This window comes from Buteo buteo, chromosome 1 (assembly GCF_964188355.1).
Source record: "Buteo buteo chromosome 1, bButBut1.hap1.1, whole genome shotgun sequence".
Lineage (NCBI taxonomy): Eukaryota > Metazoa > Chordata > Aves > Accipitriformes > Accipitridae > Buteo > Buteo buteo.
The window spans coordinates 16,897,960-16,925,229 of record NC_134171.1 but is presented as its reverse complement, the minus strand read 5'-3'; the positions used below and the strand labels follow the sequence as shown (position 1 = coordinate 16,925,229).

Sequence of the window (27,270 nt, the reverse complement as noted above, 5' to 3'; positions counted from 1 at the left end):
CATGAGCAATTTTATTATAGATCTCGATGTTACAGTCAACGTGTTATATTACAACAGAAGAGGTACAAAAGTGAGCATGAAGACAAACTCTTGACCTATAGTCAGAAATGACCTATTTGAAAGTATTGGTATGTGTCTGTGTTGATGCATCTAAGTAGTTACATAACAGAGTGCAAATAAAAATACATTTCACTTAATGTAAACATTATGGGTGAGGTCTTGGGTGTGGTCCAGCTATGCTCAGTGCAGGCCTGTGTATTACAGAAAAAAGGTTTATCTAGAAATGCTCGAAATTACACCAGCTTGTGCAGTTCCATAAGGATGCTTCACACTCTGGGTAGTCACTAAAACATACGGCATTATAACCTTCTGCCTGTGGGGTCATAGAAACCTCGGTCTGCCTAATGAATTGGCAATTGCTGGTTACACTGGCACTGCAACACCTAGGAGTATATCTGTAGCAAAGCCTGCTCTGTTCTCTTAGTGTCAATGGCACCGCGCAAAGGCACTACGGCCGTGGCCACAAGCTGGCCTCAGATCTTTGTTTTGTTATGAACACTGCATTTGACTATGCATATGAGACCAGAAAAATAGAAATCAAAGAAAATCAATGAAACCTGCTCTTTCACTGTACTACGGCATGTCCGTGCTTGTGAATCATGCACTGCAAGGCATCACCTTTCACCTCAGAAACTGAGGTCAAGAGACACTCCTTATTGTGGCAACCTTTTGATGTTTGTCTCTATTCCAGTGGATGGCCACACTGTGGCCTGAGGGACCTTTTATGAAAGTTGGAAGGCTTACACTTGCTGCTATATTAAGAATAAAATGTAATCTGAACTGCAATGATGTTTCCAGTGGGATTTTAATGGGGCTGTCTGAGTCAGTCTTGCTATTTTCTCTCCCCAGCTACACACTCAACACATTCCTACAGATGCTGGCAACCCTCTGAGCGGCTTCTGGTATTTTTCTTGGCTCAGCTCAGCCATTTCCCCACCAGCTGGGGAGTGGGATGCAATGCCCATTAAAAGGTAAGAACCGCTCTGCCTCTTCCATCGCTCGCTTTACCTGCTCAGAGGTGCCACAGCGCCTGGGAGGAACATGGTTTGCACCATGTGCCACTGGGCAACGTTCCCCTCTGGGGGATGTTGCACTGGGATGCAGGGAGAGTGTAGCATGCTCCCGTCATTTCCCATCCAGCCTTCCAGCGGGGAAGAAGCCGAGTGCTGATAGGAACAAGTTCTGCCTCTGCTGGAAAGTCTCTTTCTTCCCTGTGCATGCCCCAGGGAATCCCTGCTCTGAGCCTCTGGGCACAAGGGGAGCTGTACAGGAGGGAGCAACGCAGGGCAAAGCATCTGCCCTCAAACACTGAACATGCCCCTGGCCCCTCTGAAATAGTATGTTTGTGTGCGTGTGTGTATAGTAATCACACCTAAAGTATCATCTCCTGCTACTTGGCTGTTAGGATCACAGCAAGGATTTCTGGTTATGGACCCTGTACACACCACGCTATAATTTATCACTCTAAGCTATGTAGCCACATCTTTCCAGCTTTATACACAAACAATGGAATTCTTCAGTAGTGCGGAGGACTCCGTGTCATGGATTTGCCGTGGTGTTGGTGCAAAGTCTGCAGTCCGTGTGGTCAGGGTTATACACACACTGAAGGAGCTGAACTGGCCTGTGGTAAGACACAAACCCAAACATTTAGTAACTACTTTGCAAGCACAACAGAATAACTCCACAGCTACTAAATGCAACGTGAAAGTCAAAGCGCATCTTACACCTCTGCTTATCAAGTGGGTGTCTGTTCTTAGGATAATTTGTTTTTAGATCTTGTTGCACAAAGATAACTTTGGTGTTTATAGGGGCTAGGGACGAGAGCAAGTGAGTACGGAATAAAGTAGGGTGTGAACTCACAGCATGTCAGCTATGCTGTGATAACAAAAATAATTATGAAAAAGAAGTAAGGTCTCTTGCATGGAGTAGGGAGTTGCTGCCATGCTGGAAATTCAGCATCTTGCTTGCTTACTCAGTGGTAACCCCTACTGCTACAATGTAAAGCTGTTGCTAACAATGTCAGGTATGATTAGATTTTTTGCTAGAAGTACATCCAGTGAATCTATTTTTTGAGCTACTTCTGGAAGACACTGCTGACATGGACAAAAGCAAGAGAAAATGATCAGCATCAACTGCTACGTGGCATGAAAAGCCAGATGCTCAACTGATACAGACCACACGGTTCTGTTTGTGATGACTTCAGGGGAGTGAAGCTAACTTACATGGTCTATCTTGAAGAGGTTTACTGCACATGTAAATTGCTTATTTTATTATTGCTCTGTGTATAAAATAGTAAAATTAATTGTCCGTGTTGCTTTACACAGTTGTTTATGTATGTGTTAGTTGAGGTCTGACAAAACACCCTACTTGTTATTCTAAGAAGCGGGTTGTGAGCCACAGCAACGAGTGTGTCAACAACTCTTCATGATGTGTTACAGGTTTCTCCTTGCGCTGAGCCATGAGGGATCTAAGCTACTACATATTTCCCCTTCGTCCCTGGCCCCTTAGCTTATTTCATCATAGGCTGAAACAATCTGTATCTACTTACAGGTCCTGGGAGTATTGGTTAAAGGCTGCATTTACCCAAAGGGAAAGCGAGTACACAAGCATCACAATTTGGCAGATTTATGCACCACACCAGTGTTAATTTTTTCACAATGTGCAGAGCACCCATTTATCAGGTTCAGCAAATACCTAAACAGGAATATATTGCTCCGCTTTCAGGATTAAAGTGCTGTCACCAGATAAAGCATTTGTCTCCTTTGCAGATCAACTTTTCCTTATTTAAAACTAATGTCGTGAACTCAGTAGTTTATAGAAATGTTTGTTTACTTTGGAAATGTTCTTTTCCAAGCATGAGTTCTTCGCTCTGAAAAGCTGTTCCTGACAGATAAGATATGAGTAATACTGAACCTTTGCTGCTTTCCTAATGTCACTAAAGAACACTTTTGCTCTGTGTGAAGGTCTCTGAACCCACACAGAGGGATAAAGGGTCTTAGGCTTTTGTATCTCCTCAGCAGGCAGATAGAGGTTTCAGGCAAATCAGAACTTGGGCTGCTGTTTCCCAGACTCCGGGTTTTCTCTCCTGACAATGCTGAATTATAGTAATTAATAATGCTTATCATGTCTCATGTCTCACTCTCTGACAAAGCAGCTGGACAGAAATTAAGCTCAAACTATAGCAAAGGAAGTACGGACCATCCTTGACATACTGTGTTATCTGCATGCAGCAGGGAGGAAAGCTACCTATTTGGGTCTGATTTGTAGGTAAAAGCCCAGTCAGATGAAAATCTGTTGAAGGAGGCTGGATTGCTCCTTCCCTGAAGGCAACTGAACACGCTCACTGGCAAGCGCAGGGCAGAGAGCAAGCCCCGGACCCAGCCAACGAGAGAGAAGCTGCTGAGAAACACACAGCCACATCGAAGGGATGTGACGGCAGTAAGAGGGGACTCTGCTCCAGCTTGCTGTAAACCTATGTTAAGTCAAGAGGGAGATGCAATATTAGTTTTACGTTAGCAAGTTGTCACCAATAAGAGCAGGTAATTACCTGTAATTGTCTTCACAGGTGATCTTAAAGTTTCGCTCTTCTAAGATGCTTGTTAACCTCTTTATGGAATGACCCGAGCAGGACTCACTGGAGAGAAAAGTCTTCTGTAACTTGCATTCCTTGTGTGTACAAGAAGCTCAGCTAAATTCCACACTATGTCACTTTGCTTTATTTCAGGTAAGATTCTTTAAAAGCTTGTTTGCTAATGTGCTGTAAAGTCCATTGGGTTTGTAGCGTTTTGCCTACCATTAGGCCTTTACTGGTAGAAACTATGTGATGTCCAGCTGTGCATCTTGCACAAAAGAACTTTGTGCAGGAAGATACCTGGGGGAAATAACTCAGTTCCATTCACAGTTCAGTGTGCTTTAGAACTGCTCCAGAGCTGCTGGTGGCTTCCATCCACAGCAGCAGGATATAAGGCTTGTTCAAATTTGTGGAGGGACAAAGGGATCAAGTCCTCTATGTGATGAGAAAGGGCCAATCATGAAAACCAGCAGCTAAGGCCCAGGTAGGATGTAAGACAGGAGAAAGCAGATAGAAAACATGGGAGGCAGCAGGCTACAGGCACCTCCAATTTGTTTGACTCAGTCTGTGGCTGCTGGTACTCTCTTTTGACAAGGGGCTGTTTCAACCACTTTTCCACTGGTAGGAGCCCTAACTTGTGTATTTTTTTCCATGGTTTCATGAAGCATGTAGCAATGTCATACCTTTGAGATCATTATCTCTATGCTTAGTTTGCTTGAAATGGCCCAAGGGGCCCCAAAGCTGTAGTGAGAGGATTGACAAATGTCATAGATACAGACAGAGATACTGCAAAAGACTTGTTATCTCAGGATAAAAATAATGTCCTGGTCCAAAGTATAGAACACACATCAGGGCAATGATACAATACTGGGGCAATTCCAGTTCCTAACATATGGTGTTAATGGAAAGCAGAGCCAACTCTTCTTTGTTCACTAGACTTGCCAGATGTTATCAGTGATTCAACATGGAATACAAATCAGAAGATAAAAGGAATACATATTATTGGAGCCATCCTCCCTTTTTCTCCTTGGGAGTAAATAGAAAATAAAAAGGAAACTGCTGTGAACTTGGCACAGGAGGAGGATGTGTCAAGAAGGCTGGCAGGGCACCGGGGTGTTGAAGCTAGTGAGGAGGAACATAATGGCTTTTCTGATGCTGGGAAATCATGGGAGAAAGGATCAAGTGCCATGTCTGGGGGAACTAATGTACAGATTACTCAATGTCCTTTTCTTCAGCAAACCTCTATGCAATGGGCCACAAAAGTATGTCTGGCATGCTGACCACAGGATAGATGCGTGCCTGTGAGCTGTGATAGATACGTCAGCTTGTGGGGCAAAGAGACACTTCTGGGTGTCGGGGCTAGGGCAGGGCTTGCAACACTGGAGCTGGTACGGTGTCAGACACTGAGGCTGCCTGAGCAAGGGTCCCTGCAGGGTCCACACTCATTCCCGAGTTGCACTGCATCATCACAGCCTGCTTCCTGACCCACAGCACCAAAGCTGCTGCCCCTGTCATGAGGGGTCCTTAGGAATGGGAGAAACCATGGCAGTGCGTTATAACCACATGAACCCCAGAACCGGCGCTGAAGATAGGGATCAAAGGCACTGAGCCTCATGCTCAGTGCTTGAAATGTGATAGATCTGAAAATGAATCTGATTGGGATGAAAAAGGTCACTCAGAAAGGCTCAGATGTGATTTGAGGTCACTGTTCTGGTATCAGTAAGTCCATGGTAAGCATTTAAACTACAGATTTGTTATTAAAAATCACAGAATCATTTAGGTCGGAAGGGACTGCTTGAGATCATCTAGCCCAACCAATATCTGCTAGAGTAGGTTGCCCAGGACCCAACTGGGTTTTGAGTATGTCCACAGATGGAGACTCCACAACCTCTCTGGGAAACTGTTCCAGCATCTGAAATTATTTTATCAAAAATGGTTCTGCTCAGCATAATTATACTGTTCATGTGGACAAATGTATTTTCCAGCTGTTCACCCTTGCAAACGCAGCCTGCTCTGTGACTTCAGTGCTGCACCCATAATAAAGATCTGTAGAGCTCAGTGGGGTTGGAAGGAATTTAAAGGTCATGGGACCTCCTGAAAGCAAGGAAAATGTCATTGTGTCTTAGCTATACCCGTTCAGCAGCACCTATGAAAAATGCTGAAGAAAACAACAGTACAAGTGTTATTCTTTCCAGTAAAGTAAGCAGCTAGGAGAGTGAATGTAGAGCAGGTTTCATGAGCTGGTTTAAGACAGTGTCACCGTTAGACAGCCACTCGTCCAAACTGAGCTGTGCCGTCTGCCTTCTACACATTGCTTGTCATTTCGTACCGGCGTGACTTACCTTTGGGGTCCACCAATGTCATGCATAACCCAAATGTGTACTGCAGAGACTTTATCTGGGTTTAGGTTAAAGATCTCAACACTTCCAAAGATGCTGTAAGAATGGGACATGAAAAAGCAAAACATTCTTGATTATCCGAGAAAGACATACAGAGTATGTTCCCCAAATCCTAGTGCTTATTAGTGCTGCTATTATTCTCAGTGAAAGAACATTATCTTGCCAATGGATTTTCATAGACCATTTAACTGTCTTACAGTAAAATATTTTCTCCTTATTCTTATTTCACTTTCAGGAGAACTTTTGAAACTGTCTGCAGACTGAAACAAGGTGGAGTTTTTCCATCCTTAGTGCCTTTTCTCCTGTTAGGTTTATTGGCTACTGATTTGGTTTGGTGCAAGGGAAATGAACATGGCTATTCCCCCGACCAGCATATTCTTCACATTTCAATACTATTCAAGACTGCACTTCCAGCCAGGTAACCCGAGGAATATCAGTCTGGAGGGGTAAAATCTTGTCAGCTCCATGGACAGTTAGAAATGTGTCATTCATGTGTAATGAATAAATAAACTCTAATAATAAAGTTACTTTGTGTAGTAAGAGCATACTGGATACCCCACCCACATACCCTCTGAAGGATTTCATTTATAGTCACTGTATAGAAGGAGTTAAGTGAATCAGCTCTACAACAGCCAGTGGTTTCAACCCCTATGTGAGTTTACCAAAATCCATTTTGCACTGGGACTCACTGGCAAAGACATGTTCACCAGCATGCAGGCCCCACAGAGACATGAATGGTAGCATGCTGAGTAAATACCTGCTGTTTCTGAAAGCTCCAGCTTCTATTGATCCATTGAGCATCACTTGAACCACACCACATGCTGCTTCTGCAAACTGAACAAAACAAATGGACATTTTACTCTGAGACTACGTGCAGCGCCATGTCAGATTCAGGGCTAGTACAAATTACTGTAACTTCTTCGCTGTCATCAGAACTGACTTACACAAGTAGAAGATCTGGCCAATACTTTTACAGAACACATCAGTGCAAAAAATAAAAGCCTCTAAAGGCTATGGCAAAACTGTGATAAAGCTGCATTAGCCAGTTATGAATTTGCACTTTGAGGTTGCATGGGATTAGTATAGCAACTTTGCTGTCACTGCTGTTTTCAGTATTTATAGGGCTTTCCAGAGCCCAGCACCTACAGCTCTGATGGGGCTGTAGTAACATGGAAAAATCCTCAGATTGCTTTAACTCAGGCGGTGAGGATGAGCCAGAACAGAGGTACTACTAGTTTAAGGACACGCAAACTATCGTGTATTCGTTACCTTGTGACTCATGCTCTGTGTTGCTTGGTGGCTTAGGATTTTTCTCCCCAGTCGTTTTAGTAAAACTCATCACCAAGTTTTGTTTGATTTGATTTTTAAATTACTGGATCGTGTAATCACTGCTTTTTTATTCTTTAAAACTTATGTCCAAATATTCAAAGGTTACTAAGGTTACAACATAAAGTACCCACTCTAGATATATAATCCATTGGTAAGACAAAAATTTTTTAAAAAGCTTGACACAGGTGACTGTACTTATCAAATCTTCCAAGTCCTCTCACATCTAAACAATGTGGCTCAAACTCAGACCTTGATAGCTGTGAAGTTGCAGGGCATTTTCATTATGTATAACTTTCTAATGTAATAAGCATGAATTTTAGTAGATCTTAAATTTATTTGGACTAGAAAGCCTACAATTGAGCAAGCCTGACTCTGTATAGTGGTTTATCCCTCTCAGGCTCTGGAACTGAGGGGATTAACAAGAACATAGAAACTGTTTTGAGCTTGGAAAACTTATGATGTACACTAGTTTACCCCCAAACAATTATTTTTTATACAGTGAGTAGACTTCTTCTTATGTACATGAGAGCTGAAGTGTACAGGAATGCTTGTTTTCCACCTGGGCAGTCATCTACTAATAGTCATATCAAGGGTGAAGTCTTGAGAGACATGTAAAACTAAACTGATACAGGAGAGTGGTTTTTTTTCTGTAAAGTGCTGACTCAACAAGGCCAGGCTAACTGCTTAACTCAGACTAGCAGGGTCTCATTCATGTGATGGGAGTTTGCATGTGCATACGGGTGGGTACGTCATAGGAACCTTGCCAGATACCGTCGTGGGAGGATGTACTCTGCAGGTTTATGCCAGGAAGGTGCAAGGGGATTCTCAGCTCCTTGGAAAATTTCTCTGCCAGTTTGGGCACTGCTCTCAACATTAACATGCTAGAATGTATTTTATTTTAGCAATTTCAGTCCTGTGATTTAATTAAGGTGGTGATTATTATTATTGTAAGTATTATGTGCAAAGCTCTAGCTGTCTGCTGAGTGTTGTTCTAGACGCTAGCACACAGTCTCTGTCCACCAATAAGAATGCCCAAACTACAGTGACATGAAATATTGCACATAAAATATGGGACCTTGGAAATACAAGTTTCCAACGCCATGATTTTTAGCACCTGAAACTAAAGCTCATGTGAAGTTTTACTATTCCATGTTTTAAGTCCAATCTGAAAACTCACGTTTTTGGCAGTGTCAGAAACTTAGTGCCTTTTAACATGCTTGGATTAGGGGAGATTTATTCTAGATCTTACCATCTTGGATGCCATTTTCCAGAACACAGAGCTAGGGTTGCTCTCACATTCACTTCGTTTTGGACAAGATTCATAGTTGATTCCTGAGAAAAAATATGTTTATAGAACAGCTAAGGTTAGAATGAATATTGTTGCAATGTTTATATGGCTTTGAGAGCTGATTAACGATGGCAAAAAGATGAGCGTCCTACCAAAGCAAGAAGGCTACATGAGGAAAGGGCTCTAAGAGGAAAAGCAATTTGCATGTGTTCAAAGGCTTTCCTCTTTGCTCACACAGGTTTCAGGGAGGCAGCTGCAGGCCCTGCATGCAAATAATTCTCAGAAAACTGAGAAGGGAAAACATGCAGGCCTAAATGTGGGAAACAGGTTAGCTCTTGACAAATACTGTCCTATTGCACAGAAAAACTAACCTTTGCCCAAAATTTTCAGTAATTCCAGCCCAGTTTAGAGGTTGCTAACCTTAAGCACCAACCCAGGAGTCATGAGGGCAGCAATAACCCCAGGGTACCTATATGCTACCCCTGCCACTTTGACTGGCCTATGGCCAGGACCTTTTTGAATGGCATTCTTGTTTTGCAGTGTGTCCCATAGAAGTCACAGGAAGGAAGCGAGTAATCTAGATAAAGAGGTCTAGATGTGACCATTAGTCCAAGCAGCAACTTGGTGTTTTAATAACAGCCAAAGCTGTGGTTTTTAAATTAACCTGAGAACTAAGTATTATTTTCAGTCTTCCATAACATGGGACAGAAATACAGTTAAGGTTTTAAACTAAATTACAAGAAAAGACTATGTGAAAAGGATTGTGTTTAGGTCTAGATGTATAAGAGAAAAGAATAATCTGGAATTCCACTGTTCATATTTGTTTTGCAAAAAATAGGACTTATTACCTGGGGCAGAAGGGTCTCCACACCATGAAACCCTATCAGCCATATAACCCAACAAGGTGTCCTCCAAGGTAAGGAAATTTTGATTGGATTTTGTATAACGATGAACGAGGTCATATGTCTTGCTCCAAAACAGTGACTGTGAAATAAGGTACAATGTCTAGTAAGTGTTACTTATACTAGAGCTGGTCAGGAAATTTTCCTGGAGAAAACCAAAAAGTTTTCATGATAATGAAGGAGTTTTAGTTTTTATTGAAATGTTGCAAGTTCACCTTAGTGGGTCAGTTCTTATTTCTGCAGCCTACACTTCCATTTCCAAAATCTTTTGGGTGGTCATTTTTTGTGGAAATGGATGTGTTCAGCCTGTAAAGCATTTCGAAAGAAAGATTTTGACTCGTTCTCATAGGATATATACTTAATTTGTTGTGTGATTTTGAACTGCGCATGGAAGAGCAGCTTTTTGGAAGCCGTGTCCCTCTGACAGCATGCTCCTTATGGAGAGCCGTATGCTCAGGGATCAGGGACATCTCTGTCACTTCACCAGGACGACCCCAGTACTGAGGTTTGAGGCAAGCCTCGCACAGGGATGACTTCCAGAGACAGAGAATGAACAGTGTTACTGGGGTCCAAAGGTGATAACTGCGGGACTATTGCAGCAGGTGCAAGAGCAAAATATCCTCATCGACTGCAGACCCTCACAATCATTATGGACAAGATCCTGTCACTCAGAGCACTCCCCAGGCATGCCATCCCACAACAAAACTACTTAAGCAGCCCACCATGCATTGTACTGTTACCTTGTTACAGGGTATAGGATGACTCGCTAACTCCATTAAAGGCTGATAATCTTCTGATGTAATATTACAGGGATCCTTGTAAATGAACGCATGTTTTAATGATTCCCATATTTTTAGGCAATCCTTATCTCTGCCGAAAGATCAAAACATAGTTAATTAGTATTTTTTAATATTTGTGGCTGTGAAAGGATCTCCTTCTGTTATGGTCAAACACTATGGATTAGATTTTAGAAGAGTTCTAACTATGCTCAGGCACCAAAATGTATTATCCATTACAAAAGCAGAATATCTTCAGCAAATTAAGTAAAACTGAGGAATGAGCAGTTCTAAAACATCTTTCTCTCTCTCCTGCATTTTAAATTACTGGTTATTGCAATATCTGAATGTCCTCTGGTTTTGTCCCTTAAAAAGATCAGTGCTGATATCACATAACCAGAAGATCAAATTTCTTGATTATTCATACTGAATCACGAGAAGCAAATGTGGCAGACTATAACTTGTACATTTTAAAATTATGGCTGAAGGATTCTGCCTCCTCAGGTACAGTGAGCCAAAAAATGTGCCCACGTGTCTCCCTGTAGAGTGTTCAACCCTGCAGAAATAGTATCTATAATTTTATCTAAAACAAAAGCAGGGGTCTGGCTGTTTTGGGCCTGATACTATTTTCATTTATGCACTAATTTGCAGCTATTGACTTTGGTCGAGCCACAGCTGATTTCGACATGTATAACCAAGATCCAGATCAGGTGCTTGGTCTCCAGCGGGTTTTTTCAGTCTCCTCCTGATCCTCCACCACATTACAAGTTCTGGCCCTTTTGCTCTCTCTGGCATGAGTCAGAGGAATTCCACTGAATTTACATGGGGGGAACTGCTTCATGCCACGACACAACCCTATCCCCTCAGCCTACACTTGTTTCTTAAGACGCTGCTTCATCAGCCTAGGAAATAAAGCACCTCCCTGCTGACAGAAGCAGGGCTCCCTTCGTGCTACCAAGAGGAAATCTGTTGCACAGTGCAGGCCAGCAACCGTATCTCTGTACTGAAGCAGTGCCATGCTCCCTTCCTGAGGCTGCAGCATACAATAACATTTGGGATGGCTCAGGACATTTGCCTTCTTGTACTTGAGGTAATGAATGAAAACTTTGCGTTAAGATAATTCATAATTATTGTCTGTTTAGTATGTGTTTTCAAGGCTGTCCCCCATGGGTGCCCTTGCTCCCATAGTTTCAGACCCACGCAGAAAGCCTGCCCCTCTCATCACAGCAGTGACAGTAATGCAGTGATTCTGCATCCTTCTCTTCCCTATTTTATGTAAATTTAAAACCCTGACTGCATTATCCTGCTGTCTGCCTGTCTGAATGGAGCTATTCTGACCGTCTTTGACTCATCCACTCTTTCTTCACTGTTTGCGATCAGCTCCCAGTGTGTTCCCACTAAAAGTCATTTGAAGAATGGACTTTGTTTTGTGTGAAGAAACCAATGCCTTCTAAGCGCTATAAAAATAGCACTGATCAGTTAGTATGGGACAAACACACAGCTGCAGGCTTTGTTACTAGCTGGTACTTGGGTAACATGCAGGATGTGGAATTTGATTAGTCTTAAAAATAGTCCTAAAAGGATTAAGAAAAACAGTAGTAATTCATTGAAGAGTTACAAACACTTTCAAGTTAATCTTCCCTACAGTTGTGTGATCTCATTCCAGCTACTGAACTTGATCACGATTTCTACCGAGTGCCCATTTGAGCATCAGAGGGGCAAACTGGAACGCAGAGAGTTGAGCTGTTTGTATTACATGAGCCGTGTCTGAACTGCGGGACCCAGAGCCACTTGTCAGCTCCTGGCTGTTTCCTCGGTGTCTGGACATGAACTCTCTTCCTTCCCTTCCTAAGCCTTACAGAAAATAAAGACCACATGAGTAATAAATCTAACTTAGCATTATAGATGATATTGGTTACTGGGAGGTCATACCACCCTCGGTGGTCACTACAGGAGGTTTCCATGCCCCAGCTTCTTCCAGTCCTCCTCAGTGAAAGGTCTATGGTGGATATGTCCTCACCTCCCACTCCTGGGCCAGCCAAGTGCATCACGCTGCAGAGCTCCATCTGGGCTGCCGATATCCCGCAGCCTGACCTTGCTGATTTAAAACGAGCTTGGGTATTGCCACTGGACAGTGCTGTCTGAAACACAGCCAGAGCCTGCGGGCAGGACGAGGCAGGTCAGCCTGGAGGGTCTCCGGCCGTCTGGCCAACCGGGGCAGTTCTGGCCACATGCCGAATTTAATTTCTTACCATGCCAGTCTGTTACAGGGGCAGTCCCAGCTGTGTTAGGGACCATACCTCTGGTTTATATGAACCAAATTTACCTCCAGGTAAGTAAAGACTAATAACAGTGATGATTTTTTACTGGGCTATTGTCTTTTATCCAGGAGCCTAAAGGCACTTTCAGTTATGGTCACTGTAGAAGTAAGAAGCCAAACTGCAGGTGCTCTAGGGAGCAGTTATTGCTTTGCTGTTGCACTGTCATGTCAGGGAGTATTCACGTGTTTTACTTAGCAGAATTTAACTTGGATGTATTAAATTTTCTCCTGGAGAAGCCTGTCTCTAGCTGCAAACTGTGGAAGTAACCCACAGAGACCATCCTCCCAACTTTGGTACTTCATTTAGGGGTTGGGAAGTTGTAAATACCTCTCCCTGCCACATAGGATGACAACGTCACCACACTGAATCAGCCAAAAGAGAAGGCTCCTGCTGATTAAGGGGTGACATTACAGAATAGGTTCCTGTCCCCTTTGCTTTGCATAGCCAACGGTATCGTAAAGAGAATTTGTAGGGCTTGGCTGTAAGCACTGGTACATCTCACAGACATTTATATGGCTCACGCTTTCGACTCTGTCAAATGATTTGCCCTACTAACAAGACTCTTTTTCCTTTAAGCTACTCCTGAAATCTGTTATATGTAACAGTGTTAACAGCTACAGGTGACAGCTGGTTACCTGGTCATTTATCCTTTCGTACTGCAAAGTTTTTAAGCTTGGTCTCAGAAGACAAAATATTTTTCAAAGAATCATAAGAAAAAAACCTGTTTTTTTAATTCCAAGCAGAGAGGTAAGTGATAGACACAGTACAAAGCATTTCTGCTGCTGGACTCAAGTCATGGCCATGAGAAGCATCAAGCAACAGCCACCCAGGTGATTCACGATCCTGCCGCGCCAGCTTGATGAGTCACAAATTCAAAGCATCAGTTTTCTAGCATTTCAAGACACCAAGCTCAGCACTTGATGACGTGCATGGATGTCACCCATATCTGAGAGAAGAGTCTTTATCTGCAGTCCTGGCAGCGCTGAGCAAAACTTTAGGATTTGTTAATCCCAGCTCCAGGAAGATATGCCACTCCTTCCAGCCTCACTATTGAGGTAGACACTATAAATAAAGTTTCGCCAGTCCCTTTTTCCAGCACAACAAGAAAATATTTGTCTGGTGTGCAGCATTTAACTCACACTGAGCAGAGGTAAGGGCAGAGACCTGCTGTAGCTCTGCGCCTCCTGAAAACAATATGAAAAGTCTGCTGGCATTTGGTATGCTAAAAATTCCAGCAAGAACAGTTTCAGGTTGAAACAAGCACATCTACCTTGCCAAAAAATGCCTGAGAAGCAAACTGTCCTCTTAAGGCTCCTCCCAACTTCTCATTGGGAAGTTCTCAGTCACAGAACGGACTAATTTTATTTTCTTTCTTGGTTTACAAAAGAAAGGAAGGGTGCAAAGGAGATCACCAGTCTACTAGTTAATTAAATTTATCTAATTCAGATGCAGGAGTCCATGGTGAATACGCTTATGTACCACACTGCTCCGGGTCTCGTGTGGTCTCCTTCTCTGGTTTGGTTTTTTTTTTTGTATGTTTTGAGTTACATATTAATTCTGCATCGTATCTGCAAATGTCATATCTTTATGCATAATGGATTTCTTCCTTTGAGGTTAACTTTGTTTATGCTGATATATTTAAGGCCTTTTATTCTAGTACAGAATCTGAAATATTTAACCCAAATTTAGTGACATGTAAAATAAATATACTCTAATTTTATGTTTAATTTTTTCTTTTTTTTTTTTTTTTTTTATGAATAGAGTTTGGGAAATGCTGGTAAATATGAAATAGTAACTATCAGACTTAGAAGGAACACTGTGAAACCTGCTGTAAACTCAAGAACTGAACCTGCAACCCTTTCTCTGGAAAGCGAGGACTGCAGAACTTGCCTTATGACCTTTTGGAGACAGAGACTATATCCTGCACTCACTACAGCATTGAATAAGGGCTGGGATACAAATAACCATTAAAACTACATTTCCTTATTAAATCCAAATGTTATATATACTGCAAAGCATATCCTGCATTTGTCCTTACATTTGGGTAGAAGTTGCATTTTCCAATGAATTTGAGTATTTCTATGCATTTACCTTTTGTATGAATATCACATTAATCTATCAAACAGAAGCTAGGGCCAAGAATATTTCCATTAGCAGCTATCCTAGCAGCCAAACTTTAATGTGCATATTAGAAAAATGGGCAGCTTCTGCATCATTATCTCTTGCACATCAGTACACTGGTCTGGCTAACCTTGAAAGAGTATCCTTTCACTTAAAGGAATGGGATGGCATTGAGCTACCTGGGAAATCACTATTAATATAGATCTTTTCTTTCTTTACTTTGTAATTTATCTTTTGTTCTGTAACTGGACATGACAGAGCAAATTCATCTGCAATTGAAATCGATTTAATTGGTATAATATCAAGGATAAGTTTCATTCCTGCTGATTTCAGTTACACCATGAACAATGTCTTGCTTTCGGTTCAGCACTGGACTGACACTGGATGCTAAAAACACCTTAAGAAGGGCAGTGTTTCCTTGGGCTGTGTTGCCTCTAGTTTTTTGCTCAAAAATTTGAGAGGGATGCTTCAAGTATGGGACCCATTTTAAATTTACAAGTGAAAAATGACTTCCAGGCTTTGTTCTGGAGAACTCAATCGACTCTGCCCATATTGTCCAAATCACTCTATCAGGCAGAGACACTTCCCTGGTGAGACATGGTCTCCCCTGCAATCAATAGCAGCTTTTCCAAGGTCCCCTGTTTTCTTTCTAAAACATGACAATGGCTTCAGGCCACACTTGGATTTTAACTGTGGCTCTGTGGTGAGGCTCTGAAGATAGAGCTGAGCCCTTTCTGTAACTGGCCTTCGCAGGGATCAAACCACACCAGCAGTTGCAATTTGTATAAGAAAATCCTTCTCATTTGCTACGACCATTAGCCAAAACAGTAATACACATATGCACCTAAGCACTCAGAAATCTGGCTCTTTAAAAAGTCAGTGAGAAGCTTGTGGTTACAGCAAAGCTCCTTAAAGTCGTAAGACCAGTTCACACTCTGCTGGGAGTCTACGGCATCATCTTCACCTGTAAAAGCTGAGACGTTTCAGAAGGAGAATGCATATCAAAGGATCTAAATGGTGTAGCAATATTTCTGCATCTAACAGACCCATCTTCGCCTGTGTGTCAGTTTATTTCCCTCTTTTAGGCAAACTGTGATGGCTGTAGAAAGTGGTGCAGTTTATGCATCCATATTCAATTTGTTTTTTCACGTGAGCTTACGAGTAGCTATGTCTTTAAGTTGTCAAAAACTACGCAATGAACAATAACCTTTGCGCCCGTGTTGAGAGGAGGCCCTCTGTAACCCTGAATCCTTTTGCTACCTTTTTTGCCCTAAACAGTTCTGGTTTTTTCTTCTGCCGTCCCTTCCCTTCTTCCAGACTTGCCGTGTCTCGCTGCTGCTTTGGAGCAGCTTTTTTCGGAGCCGCTGCCAAGCCCAGCCCAGGCAGCTGTGGTTGGGCTTCTCTACAGCCAACTTGAGCCGTGGGTGCCAGGAGCCAAACGCAAGGAGAACACTGCCATCACGCGGGAGAAGGGACTTCTCGGGAGCAGCAGCTGAGGTCAACCCCAAAGGTCTGCGGTTCTTCACGCCGGATGACGGCCCGACCCATCTCTCCAGACCGCTGAGTCGGAAAATGGGTACCTGCAGACAACGGATCAGCTTCGTTCCTGTTACTCTAGCACCTCCAATCTCCCACCAGGTATCTTTGCCCTAAAAATTCCAGCAGATGTGAATTAAGAAAGGTCAGCCAATATGCTGTCATAGCTGAGGATTTGAGGAGATTACCGTCTGCTGCTTTTAGCATTAGGATAATAGAGGGGCAAAATTACCAACGGAAAGGATGAAGGAAAAAAATCATGGAAGAGCTGTCAATCTCAACATCTTCAATGAGCACTAGCCACTTGCTACCCACTTAGTTTAATTATTCCAAAGTGTCTGCCACCGTAACATTTATGGTAACTGACTTTTTTTCAATATGAGAATGATACACTTGATTTTTTTGGCAGCTTGATTTTGTAAGTATTGCTCTCTGTTAAATAAATAGTTCAAAAGCCAGTAAAGAAAGCACCAGAGGAACTGACTGAGGATAAGAGCCAGCGATCCAAAACTCTGCCTCAGAGAAAGACGACTTCTGGAAAGGTTGCCTGTAGGCAGGGCAATTAAATTCCCCACAGCAGAGGTGGGGGAGTCTGGAGGTCTGAAAAAAGAAGTACAAGGTGAGATTTCCACTGGGTGCACCTTAGGGCTGTGTATGTTTGTGTACAAGGAATGACCTGGAACTAATGATAGCTCCTTGTCACGCCGGTCCTTCACCTTTGGCAGGAATGAGAAGGTTTTAATGGCAGGTGTACTTGTGGCTTTGGTTTATAGCTCCTGGAGTATTTTATGTGAGTTGGGAATCAGTGCTCCGGACAACACTAAGCCTTATCACCCTTCCGGGAAGGGTTGAGCCAAGAGGTAGCAGCTATAAACCAGTGAAGAGTTCATCTACATAAGCAGATTTTTTTTTGTTGGCTGGATTTCAGCTTTCCTGGGTGAAAAAACAAGCTGCTTAAGCAGATGGTATTTTCAGCGATGCTCTATAAGTGGGATGCAGCCTCTAGAAGGGCAGAAGTCTCACCTAGACTGCATTTTGACAGAGGATCATAGTTGCTCTACAGTTTAAGCTTCCAAGTGAGGGCCAAGTCATCAACAGATGAGAGGGAACAAATTTAAGCTTGATTAGTGTATTTTTAGTATTGTTTTATTTTTAATATTAAACTTGGAAAAACATTTCTGTAAGAATGATCTAAATAAAAGTATGTTATAGCAGGGAAACACTCAATGGCTTAACGCAGCTGCATATTTTTTTTTCCCCACAACATGAATTTGCAGTACATTGGGTTTTTTTAATAGAACTAAAACTGCTGGGATGTGGCATAAATGCAGTAAGTTTTCAGTAAGTCACCGTCTTCAAGGGTGACGTGTGTCAGCAGGACAAGGACAAGGGAACAGATCGGAGATTTAGTACAACTGTGAGTGAGCTCCTTGCTAATACCTTACTTTGGTGTCATCACCTGGGAAGATGGACTGCATCTTTAGCATCTGTTTTTACCCTTGGACACTTGAGGGAGATTTTTCATGTGACCTGAGAGGGAAAAAAGATCTATTCCTCCTATCCCTATGGATAAGCAGAGTTATATTTCCCCACGGTGCTCTGAGGTGTTAAACAGTTCTCAAGTTTTAACCATACCTTAGGAATGACAGGTGAACAAAAACGCCTCTGAGCACGGCTGCTTTCACTGACATCTTTACAGATGTTACAGGGAACTGAAGCAGGGAGAGGTGGGAGGGAACAGGAGTCCTCCTTTCAGCAACAACAAGCTTTAGATTGGCTCATCTAAACATTTAATAATTTCAGTCCTAGGGTGGTGCTATAATTTAGACAGCCACCAACCATTGCTCTGTATAGCCAATTCTATAAAATCAATAAACAAGAGAGAAGGCAAAGAACAGACAGCTAACTGACTGTCCATGACTAAATAACTGCATAAAGTTGCAGTAGATAACTAAGTTGAACAGTATTTCATCAACAATTACTTCTGATTAATGTGTAGAAGGCCAGTGCAGACAGAATGATATTCTCTCTGGTATCTGGGATTAAAACCAAAGGAGACTTTCACTGCAAGGAAATTTTAATATATGATGGTGGGATAATCGTGCTGCAATATGTGTAGGCTGACCCAAATGTAAAAAATTCTTTGAAATCCTACGGAATCTTGCAGTAAGAACCATTAAATATCTAGCCACTGTTAAATAAATGTAAGAAGTTTGAGTATATGAAGAATATATAGTCATTTAATAACAATATTTATTTGATTATAACTCAATATAGACAACAGACAGATGTTGACATATGGCTGCCAAACTGAGAGATAAATTCTGATCTCAACAGCATATCTGTACCTCAGAAGTACATCGATGTTGGCCATGGAAAAAAGACAATGCATCTTTTGACACCTCCCCCTTATATTTGCAGGACACTCTCAGACTTTGGGTTGCTGTTGTCAGTGGAGTTACAGCCTGGGAGGATAAGTTTTCTGCGCAGAACTGAGTATGAGCTTTGCACAGAATTGAATGGCCTTTCATAGTCTAGCATTGATGTTTATACTCCAGAAGAGCAGAAGTAAATATGTTCGTGTTTAATTACCTCAAGAACAAATAAATGACAGCTACCCACTGCCATATGAACTTGTCTCTTGCTAATGAGAAAATTATTTCTTTCTAATAATAATTAGAAAGAGATGACGAAAACCCCAGATGGAGCTCTATCTTATAGCCCAGAATAGTTATGGAAACTAGCCTTAAACAGCACAAGGACTCATTTGAAGGCCCTACCTCTACATCTTAAAGTGCTAATAACTATCTGTGCCTACTAAATGTTATATTCCAGTTCCCCGTTAAAGCTCAGTAGAGCATATTTCAGTGGAAGTGTACCTCTGAGAAAGACTCAGTTGTTAATGTTTATAATGATTGTATCTTAGTTACCAAGAAATTACAGGAATTGGCACATGAAATAATAGGGAGGAAAATACTAAGAGCGTACACTGACGCATTGTAACAAATGTTCTGACTTGAGCATTTTAATAAGCAGTGTGTTATTATGATGATACAGTGCCCATCTTAATACCAAGAAACAAACCAAAACCAGGAACAGATATCACCACTGCCACTACAGATAAGCCAAAAAATTTATGCATCACTGTTTGTCCTAGTTACCCAGTAACCTAGCTATCCAATGGACCTCTTGCAAGCCTAAAAGCATCTTCTAAGAAATGGAAGAATAAGAAGACACCTCTGGAGATCATCTGATCCAACCCCCAGCTCAGAGCAGGTTGCTCAGGGCCATGTCCAGTCAGGTTTTGAATGTCTCCAAGGATGGAGCCACCACAAGGTCGCTGGGCAACCTGTTCCACTCTTTGATCACCCTCACAGTAACAAAAGGTGGGTTTTTTCTTATGTTCAAACTGAATTTCCTGTATTTTAATCAGTGTCCCTTGCCCTCTGTCCTGCAACTGGACACCACTGAGAAAAGCCTGGCTCCCTCTTCTTTACTCCCCCCACCAGGTATTTATACACACTGGTAAGATCCCCCTGCGCCTTCTCTTCTCCAGGCTGAACAGCCCCAGCTCTCTCAGCCTCTCCCTGTATGTCAGACACTTCAATCACCTTTGTGGCCCTTCAATAGATGTGCTCCAAGTATGTCCATGACTCCCCTGTACTGGGGAGCTCAGAACTGGAGCCAGCGCTCCAGATGTGTCTCACCAGTGCTGAGCAGAGGGGAAAGATCACCTCCCTCCACCTGCTGCCAACACCTCTCCTTGTCCAGCCCAAGATACCACTGCCCTTTGCCACAAGGGCACATTGGAAGCCCACGTTCAGTTTGTTCACTAGGACCCCATGACTTTTTCCGCAGATAGATAGTGTAAATAAAGCCAGTTGTTTGCTCTGGAACCACAAGAAATGGTGTAACAATTCCTTTTTTTTTTTTTTTTTTAGAAAGTGTACCTAAAAGAAAAGAAAAAAAAGCGAAATCCTTTGTAGTTTGATGTATATTGAATTGAGAAGCTTTAGAGTTCTGCAGTGCACTCTAATAGGGGTGCTAATGCATTATGACTTGGTAGTAGCACCATACTCTTCTGAAGACTGTGATTCAGTAAAAGCTTGTCTTATGTAAGGCATTTTTTCCTCCTGAAAACACAAATCTCAGGTAAGTTTGAATAGAATGTCATGGTTATATAAAATAAAGCAACGGTTTTCGTGACACTGAATCAAATCATGGCTGTTGTTGGTGCTCTGCTTGATGTGAAAGTGTTAACAATCAGTGAACGGATTCAAGGAAATTAAATTAAAAATGCCTAGCAAAGCATGAAGGCAAAAATGCAAAAGTCAGCATACAACAACAAACCCCAGATTTCTTTCTGGAAGAAATTATGCTGTAAGTGCAGTAGTATCTCGCACAATATCATGGTTCCATATGTTCTTTTTGACAAAACATATCTCCATCTCCACAGGCTGCAAAGGAATGGAAAGACAAAATGCACTCATGATCACGAATTCAGGAGACAAAGCTCTCCTGAACATGCACCAACTTGTAGTAAATTTAATGGAACTAGGGACTGTTAAAATTTGTTATACAGGAATTTGCCTCTAACGATAGAAACAACATTAGTTGGTCTAATTGTATTTAAGGGGAAAATCTATGTTTGTCCACACAACATTACATGAAAAATTTATTGAAGTTCTATGCTTTGCATCTTCATCACTGGGTTTTTGCACTGCTTAGTCAGACACAGTAGGATTGCTGGGCCTGAAAGTCACATACGTTACTGAAATGGCTCCCTGTCTGCATCCTTGGTCCTCTCTCACTGGCAGAGGTTAGACAGAAAATAAGCTGGCTCGACTTCAGCCATTTTTAAATAGCAGGTCTTTGCAAGCTTGGCTTAGCTTGGGTGAATCAGACTGAGAAGTGACTGCAGATCTGAGGGCAGAGTCGTCATTACCTGGGAATGAAAAATCTCCTGAGCCACGAACGTAAGATGAGTTTATTTCTAGATTGAAAAAAAAAAAGCATTGTTTGCATTTTGGGGATCAGCAACTATGACCTTTTAGATAACGCGTCTTCTCCCCTCCTTTCCCACGTCACAAAGTGCCGACCGTATCTGACCTCACCCTGCCAACTCAAACACGGTGAAGAGGGAAATTAAACCAGTTACCTTGGTATCAACAAGTTTTGTGCTACATCTGTTGCCACCCATCTGTTCTCCCCCAGCAGGCATCAAGGTGCAAGCCCTTCATAAGCAGCATCCTCCGAGCGACGGTAAGTCACGGGCTCGCCCCAGCGCGGCTCTTCCCAGGGATCCGGCACCGACCTGGCCCGCACAAGCCTGGGGCTGGCGAGCATGCAGCTCCGTGCACCCCATCGCCCTTCCCTCCTCTGGCTATACCGGGGAGAAAGTCTTGTAAACTGAAATTTGCGTTGGGGGAGACCCGCAGTATGAGCATTGCGAGGGTTTTGTTAGCCACCAGAGGGTGTCCGCATCACTGGGAAAGAGGAGACGGAGGAATTTGAGGCCAAATCCTTTCTTCAGACCAAACTGCCTTCGGGCTTTATTCAGACAAAAATACAACACACACCAATGGCCATCGTTGATGGGCACGGGATTTTTGCAAGACTAGTGAAAGCAGAACTTGCAGCTTTTGTTAATGTTGAAAAAAAGACAAGACTACTGAGCCGTGACAAAGTATCGCTTTAGCTCTGTCATCTGGCAGCAGCCAGTTTTCCAGGGAAGGCGAAAAGGAATACTGCTCTTTAATGTCAGTATCTAGCTGTGCAACTCTGTGTGCAGGGAACAAAACCCCTAAAGCCTGCTGCTATACCATCCACATTTTTTCCTAAAAAAATGGGGCTAATGTTGAAAATGCATTAGTTAAGCATTTGGTATTCCCTTCCTCTTTCTGCTGAAATTTGGCACAACAGTTCTACACAGGAGGACTAACTGAGGAAACTGTATGTGTACAAATGATAAGAGTCATCCAGCCAGCGGGAGAAATAAAACCGAGGATTGTATTGCACGCAGGCAGTTAAACAAAATTATCACCAGCAGGTGCTTTACACAGTACCTGAGAATTGCTCTTTAGTGAGCAAATTCAATTCAGCACCTGAACATTTTGACGATTTTGGAGAATAAGCAAATCAACAGGATAAAATCTGATTGCATGAGCTGCTCACAAAACTTGACTGCAGACAGCAGCAGTCTTTCCAGTGACCTCATTGGGCTTGGGTTCAGCCCACAGATCATATCCGAAAAGAGAAGCGCATGACCAGGGTGTGCTGACTGTGTAGGGTGTCCGGGGCTCCAGCAAGGTGAGGGAGAGTTCAAGGAGGTATCCTCTAGGATTAAAGCAGCTGTGATGGTGAAGGTGTGCATTAGCATATCCGTGGCCTTCTCACATGATTTATGGCATGCAGTTGCAAAAGCAGAGCTAAATGAGGGATGTAGATTTGTGGCCCCCGTTAATTCCATCTGTGATATCTAGAAACGTTATGAAGTCCATATTCATATGTCAACAATCCCCCTTTTTCCAAAACCAGACAGCTATGGCACTCCAAAATGGAGTAAATAGTCACACTAACTACTGCAGTAGAACAGATTGCTATTTTTAAAAAAAATGAAAATATTGTCAAAGATGGAACTTAGTGGCTCTGATATAAAAAGGGAAAAATATGAGGAAATGTCCATGAGTTTACTAAAAGCAGAGCTTTTTAAACAAATGCATATGTTGGTATAAGATTAAGAGGGCAAAACCAGACTATGGACAAATTTATGAAGAAATTAGAAGATTTATAACCAAGGCAGCGAGGTTCCCATGGTGGGAGTAGCAGCAACAAAAGTCCTAACTGAGTATAGGACAGAGCTTGCTCAGCTCATAAACCTTCCTGAGTTTCTGCAGTTCCCTGTTCCTGTTCCTTTTCTTTGATTAAGTGCACCAAAGATCTCACGCAATGCAAGATCCAAGGCCTACACTAATGATGAAAGGGCATGGGATGAAAAATACAGGGCTCCCTGATGTGTCCTAAAGGTACTCGCTTTATTGTCAGAAAGTACCACCAACAGAAGTGGTTGGTTACACGGCAAACTGCACCGAGCTCTGCAGGATCAGAAACGAGGAATCTCAGGTTGGATTCCCAGAAAAGCACCTACATTTAATTCTCTGTTCAGGAACCTCCTGAACTTTTCAGGTGTATGTAAACTAGCATATTTTTCCTTTTAACAGTACTCTCTGTCTCGGATAAATTTGTCTCTTAAATAAAATAAAACAAAAAAGGTTCCTACTATACAGAAGTCATTTCATCTGAAAGAAAGTGAGCTTACAGCCAGGAAGCTATTAAACACTGTTGGATTAAGAATAGCACAAAATGTTATGCCTTATAAAAACAACCTTTTTAGAAAGCTTATGATCATGGCTTTGTGATTTTTTTTAAAAAGTGTCCTTGAAAGAATTGCTTAAACAAATGATTCCCAGGTCAGGTTCAGACTGTGTTGTGAATGAAAACATACAAGACATTGGCTGGAAACTTACTCACACAAAAGTGGTTTTTACATTTTCAGCACCCCAATTTGAATAAAACAAGCAAAAGTAATACAGGCTATTAGGCTTCAAAATAATTTCAGATTTAAATATTGAGTGTATACTTCTTTAATAAATTGATGCATGCTTTTAGAAACATATGCATGACTTTGCAAAAGCTTCAGGTGCTTTTTAATTTTATTTGTAAGAAAAAACCCCTTCCCTTCACTAAACCAACCTAGGTGTTTAATGTAAAGCATGCACTTAAATCTCTGCATGCTCAGGCCATGATTTTCCATTTCCCTTCAAATGCTGCAAATCAGCTTTTCCATGCAGCACCGGACATCTGAGGCCAAGAGAAGTCCAAATGCAAGCAAACTGTGTACAGCTTTGTTTTTGTCAGCTCAGTTTAATGAAAACAAGAGGTGGCAATCATCGTTTTGGAGACAAGACCACAACGGTTCTGTCACCTGGCCGAGATGTGGGGCTCAGCCCGGGGTCGTGGAAATGTCTGCCAGAGCCTTACCGAGGACACAGAATAGAGCGGCTGGTGCCACAGAAGTGATGGCTGGGTCCCTGCTGAGAGACCCTGCCTGCCCTGGAATCCCGTCCTGAGGGGCTGAGTGTCCCCAGCACCTGCAGGGGACCCAAGGCACTCCTTATTTCATACTCTGCCTTTCCCTGCAGCGAAGGGGATCAGAAAATCAGTTCTCAGCCCTCATACGCTACTGCAGACCTGGGCCCAGGGAATCTTCTTCTGCAGCAGAGGTCGGTGGGCTGCTCGGGGTGTTACACTACCTGCTGCCACGGCCTGAGCAGGGACCACCACTGGGTGACGTTTTTGCCCGGGACTGCCGTGCTGGCACTGCGATCCATCTGTACTTCTCCACGCAAGCTGCCTGTGTTCATTGCGACGTCTTACCTACAGGCTAAAAACCTCGGTTTTGGATAACCCCAAGGTATTTCTCAACACTTTCCTGACATCTTTGCCCATCCTACAAACGTGTGCCGAACCTTCTCCTTTTCCTCCCTCCCGTGTAGTTCTGGTTACGCGAATGCAGCGCCACATGTTACGGGATTTTTGGCAGATTGGCTTTATGGCGAATTGCCTTCACCTCCACACACTCAAACCTGCTAGAATCCAGCGTTTATTTTAGCCGGCTTTAAGGAAGTTGCGGAATGCATTTGTGATTGATGGAGTTTTGACCTAGGATTAGTACTACTCACATTGGTTCTGCAGGTGGTTTCCTTAAGAAGCCACCACTCGGCACGGGCAGCTGCTGTCCGAGTTTGTGCCTTTTGCTGCAAACCAGGGGTCTTACTCGGCCGACTCCTCTCTGCCACCGCCAACCTAGCGGGTGGAGGCGCGAGCCGGCGCTTTTCCGCTCGCTTTACACCCCTGATGCACGACCGGGACCACTACTCACCCCAGCTCAGGGTACCGCGCCATGACGTAGCTGTAGCACCTTCCCAGGATGACTTCTTGCAGGTTCTTAGTGGTCCCTCTGTCCTTCCACTTCAGCATTTTCGGAGCGACCCCCCCTCGCTCGCCGTGGGTCAGGACAGAGGCCAGCACGACGGCGAGGACCAGGGCGGCCAGCAGGACCGCGATCCCCACCAGAAGGACGGTGCGCTGCCGGGTGCGGGCAGAGCCCTGCTGGAAGGGCATCCTGCCGGGCCCCCCCCCTTCCGAAGAGCGGCGGCAACCGCTCTCCCAGCGCCCGGCCGAAACAGCCCTGATCGCCTCCCACCGGGCGCCTCCCCCTCCCCGCCCCGCGACCAGCCCCGCCGGCCAAACCGGAGAACGGGCTGCCCCCCCCCCGGCCCGCCCCGGGGTCACCGACCACCCCCCGGGGTCACCGGCCGCCCCCGCTGCGGTGGGGGCCCCCGCCGGGGCGGGAGAGCGCGGCTGGGGCCGGGCGACTGTAAGGGGGTGGGTGCCGGGGACCGGCCGTTCCCCCCCCGCCCCGTTCCCGGCGGGGTCGGGGCAGGTCAGTGGTTTTTGAAGCCCACGGGCGGCTCGCCGTGGGTCCGCGCCACGCAGGCGGCAGGCTGGCCGCTCGCTGCCCGCCGCCTCGCCGCTTTGCCGCCCCCTCCCCGAAGCGGACGGGCGCGTTTATCGGCGATAACCCACGAGAGCTGGGAGTTGCAGGAAATCGCTCGTAGAACTCCCGAAGCCTTTGTTCAGGTAAAGATCCCGTTGCAGTGAGGGGCTCCCGCTAATGTCTGAGCAAAAGCCGAATTAAAATGACCCCGGCCTGTTTTCTAGAAATTAACTCGGTTTTAAGTGATTGCTGTCGAAGCCAATTTGCCAGGTTTTCGGGCAATGCTGAACTTTGCGGTAGGCGCAAAAATGTAGTTCCTCAACACGCAACGGGGTATTTTATTTCTCTCCCTTGCAGATAGGCTTGGATTAGTTGTCACATGAATTTCCAAGACTAGCGTGTAAATTACGGGTGGTTGAGGCTGTGTGAAATTGTCTAACGAAGCATTAAATGTTCTCTGGGAGAGGGAAGTTAGTTCATTATTGTCCTCTCCAAATAGGGCGATTCCACTTCCTTAGTCAAAAGCCAACATAAGACTCAGACCTCAAAATCCAAGCAAAAGAAGCCATGCAATCTCAGAACAACGTTAACTATAAACTATTAATAAATTGTTAATCGTTGCTTACCAAGCACCTGTCCTTAACAGGCTGACTGCAAGAAAGGGCGTTTGTGACACATCTCAGTTAGGAGTAGGCAGTTCTGAAAGCCCTGAGAAACGCCGTGCTCCAACCAAAGCCTTCACTGCTGAGCAATATGTTAAGCACATAATCTGAATTTTTCTGATCCTGTTTTCTGAGAAATGATAGAAACTTTGGAGGGTTTTACTCAGAACTGAAGCCTCAGTTTTGGAGTGGCGTATTAGGCTGTCAGCCCCGAAGTGGTCAGGCAGTTGGCCTGCATGATCGTTGGAGGTCCCTTCCAACTGAAATATTCTATTCTATATCTTTTCCTAACAGTGTCATCTCTTCATAAGAGAGGTACAGTGTTCTCTCTTCATGACACTGCTGGTGTCCCCTCAGTGGTCCCCATCACAGGCTCGGCAAAAAGCACAGGAAGCTCTGTAGGAGACAATTCAGTAAGGATTAGCTCATAAAGGAAGTTTTTCCCCATAATCCTTTCAGTAAGCATGCGGCTTTTGCCTTGGCAGGCTCAGATGATTGTTCATTATTTGTTCCTTGTTTTCATCATCCTGTAAATATGAACGCAAGGTATTCATAGCTGAACATTGTGACCTTTTATTATATGCAAGAGATTATTGAATTTGGTTTATATTTCCCTTAATGTTTATTTGCATGTGTTTTCAACTTGCTGCTCTTTAGTTTCGTTAACTAAGCGAATACCATGCTGGAAAAACCCAACTAGTTATCCTAAACAGTTTATGCAGTAAAACTGCAATCTCTGCTAGCTC

General features: G+C 43.5%; 1 protein-coding gene across 1 annotated transcript; it reads right to left on the bottom strand.

Moving 5' to 3' along the window:
- LOC142029096 (ADP-ribosyl cyclase/cyclic ADP-ribose hydrolase 1-like) lies at positions 1-25,569 on the bottom strand. The gene is made up of 8 exons (XM_075023395.1): positions 25,245-25,569; positions 10,290-10,419; positions 9,496-9,631; positions 8,609-8,691; positions 6,788-6,864; positions 5,974-6,066; positions 3,608-3,694; positions 1-1,681 (listed from the first exon to the last, which is right to left on the bottom strand). Exons 1-8 carry the CDS (start codon positions 25,484-25,486, stop codon positions 1,600-1,602), a joined length of 930 nt encoding a protein of 309 aa, XP_074879496.1. The 5' UTR covers positions 25,487-25,569; the 3' UTR covers positions 1-1,599.
- Between the last annotated feature and the right edge of the window lie 1,701 nt (positions 25,570-27,270).

Coding starts and splice junctions, on each gene's coding strand:
- LOC142029096 (XM_075023395.1), bottom strand. CDS start 25,486: ATGCCCTTCCAGCAGGGCTCTGCCCGCACCCGGCAGCGCACCGTCCTT. Junction 10,420..25,244: donor GCGCGGTACCCTGAGCTGGG/GTGAGTAGTGGT, acceptor ATCTTTCGGCAG/AGATAAGGATTGCCTAAAAA. Junction 6,067..6,787: donor GGAGCTTTCAGAAACAGCAG/GTATTTACTCAG, acceptor CCATTCTTACAG/CATCTTTGGAAGTGTTGAGA.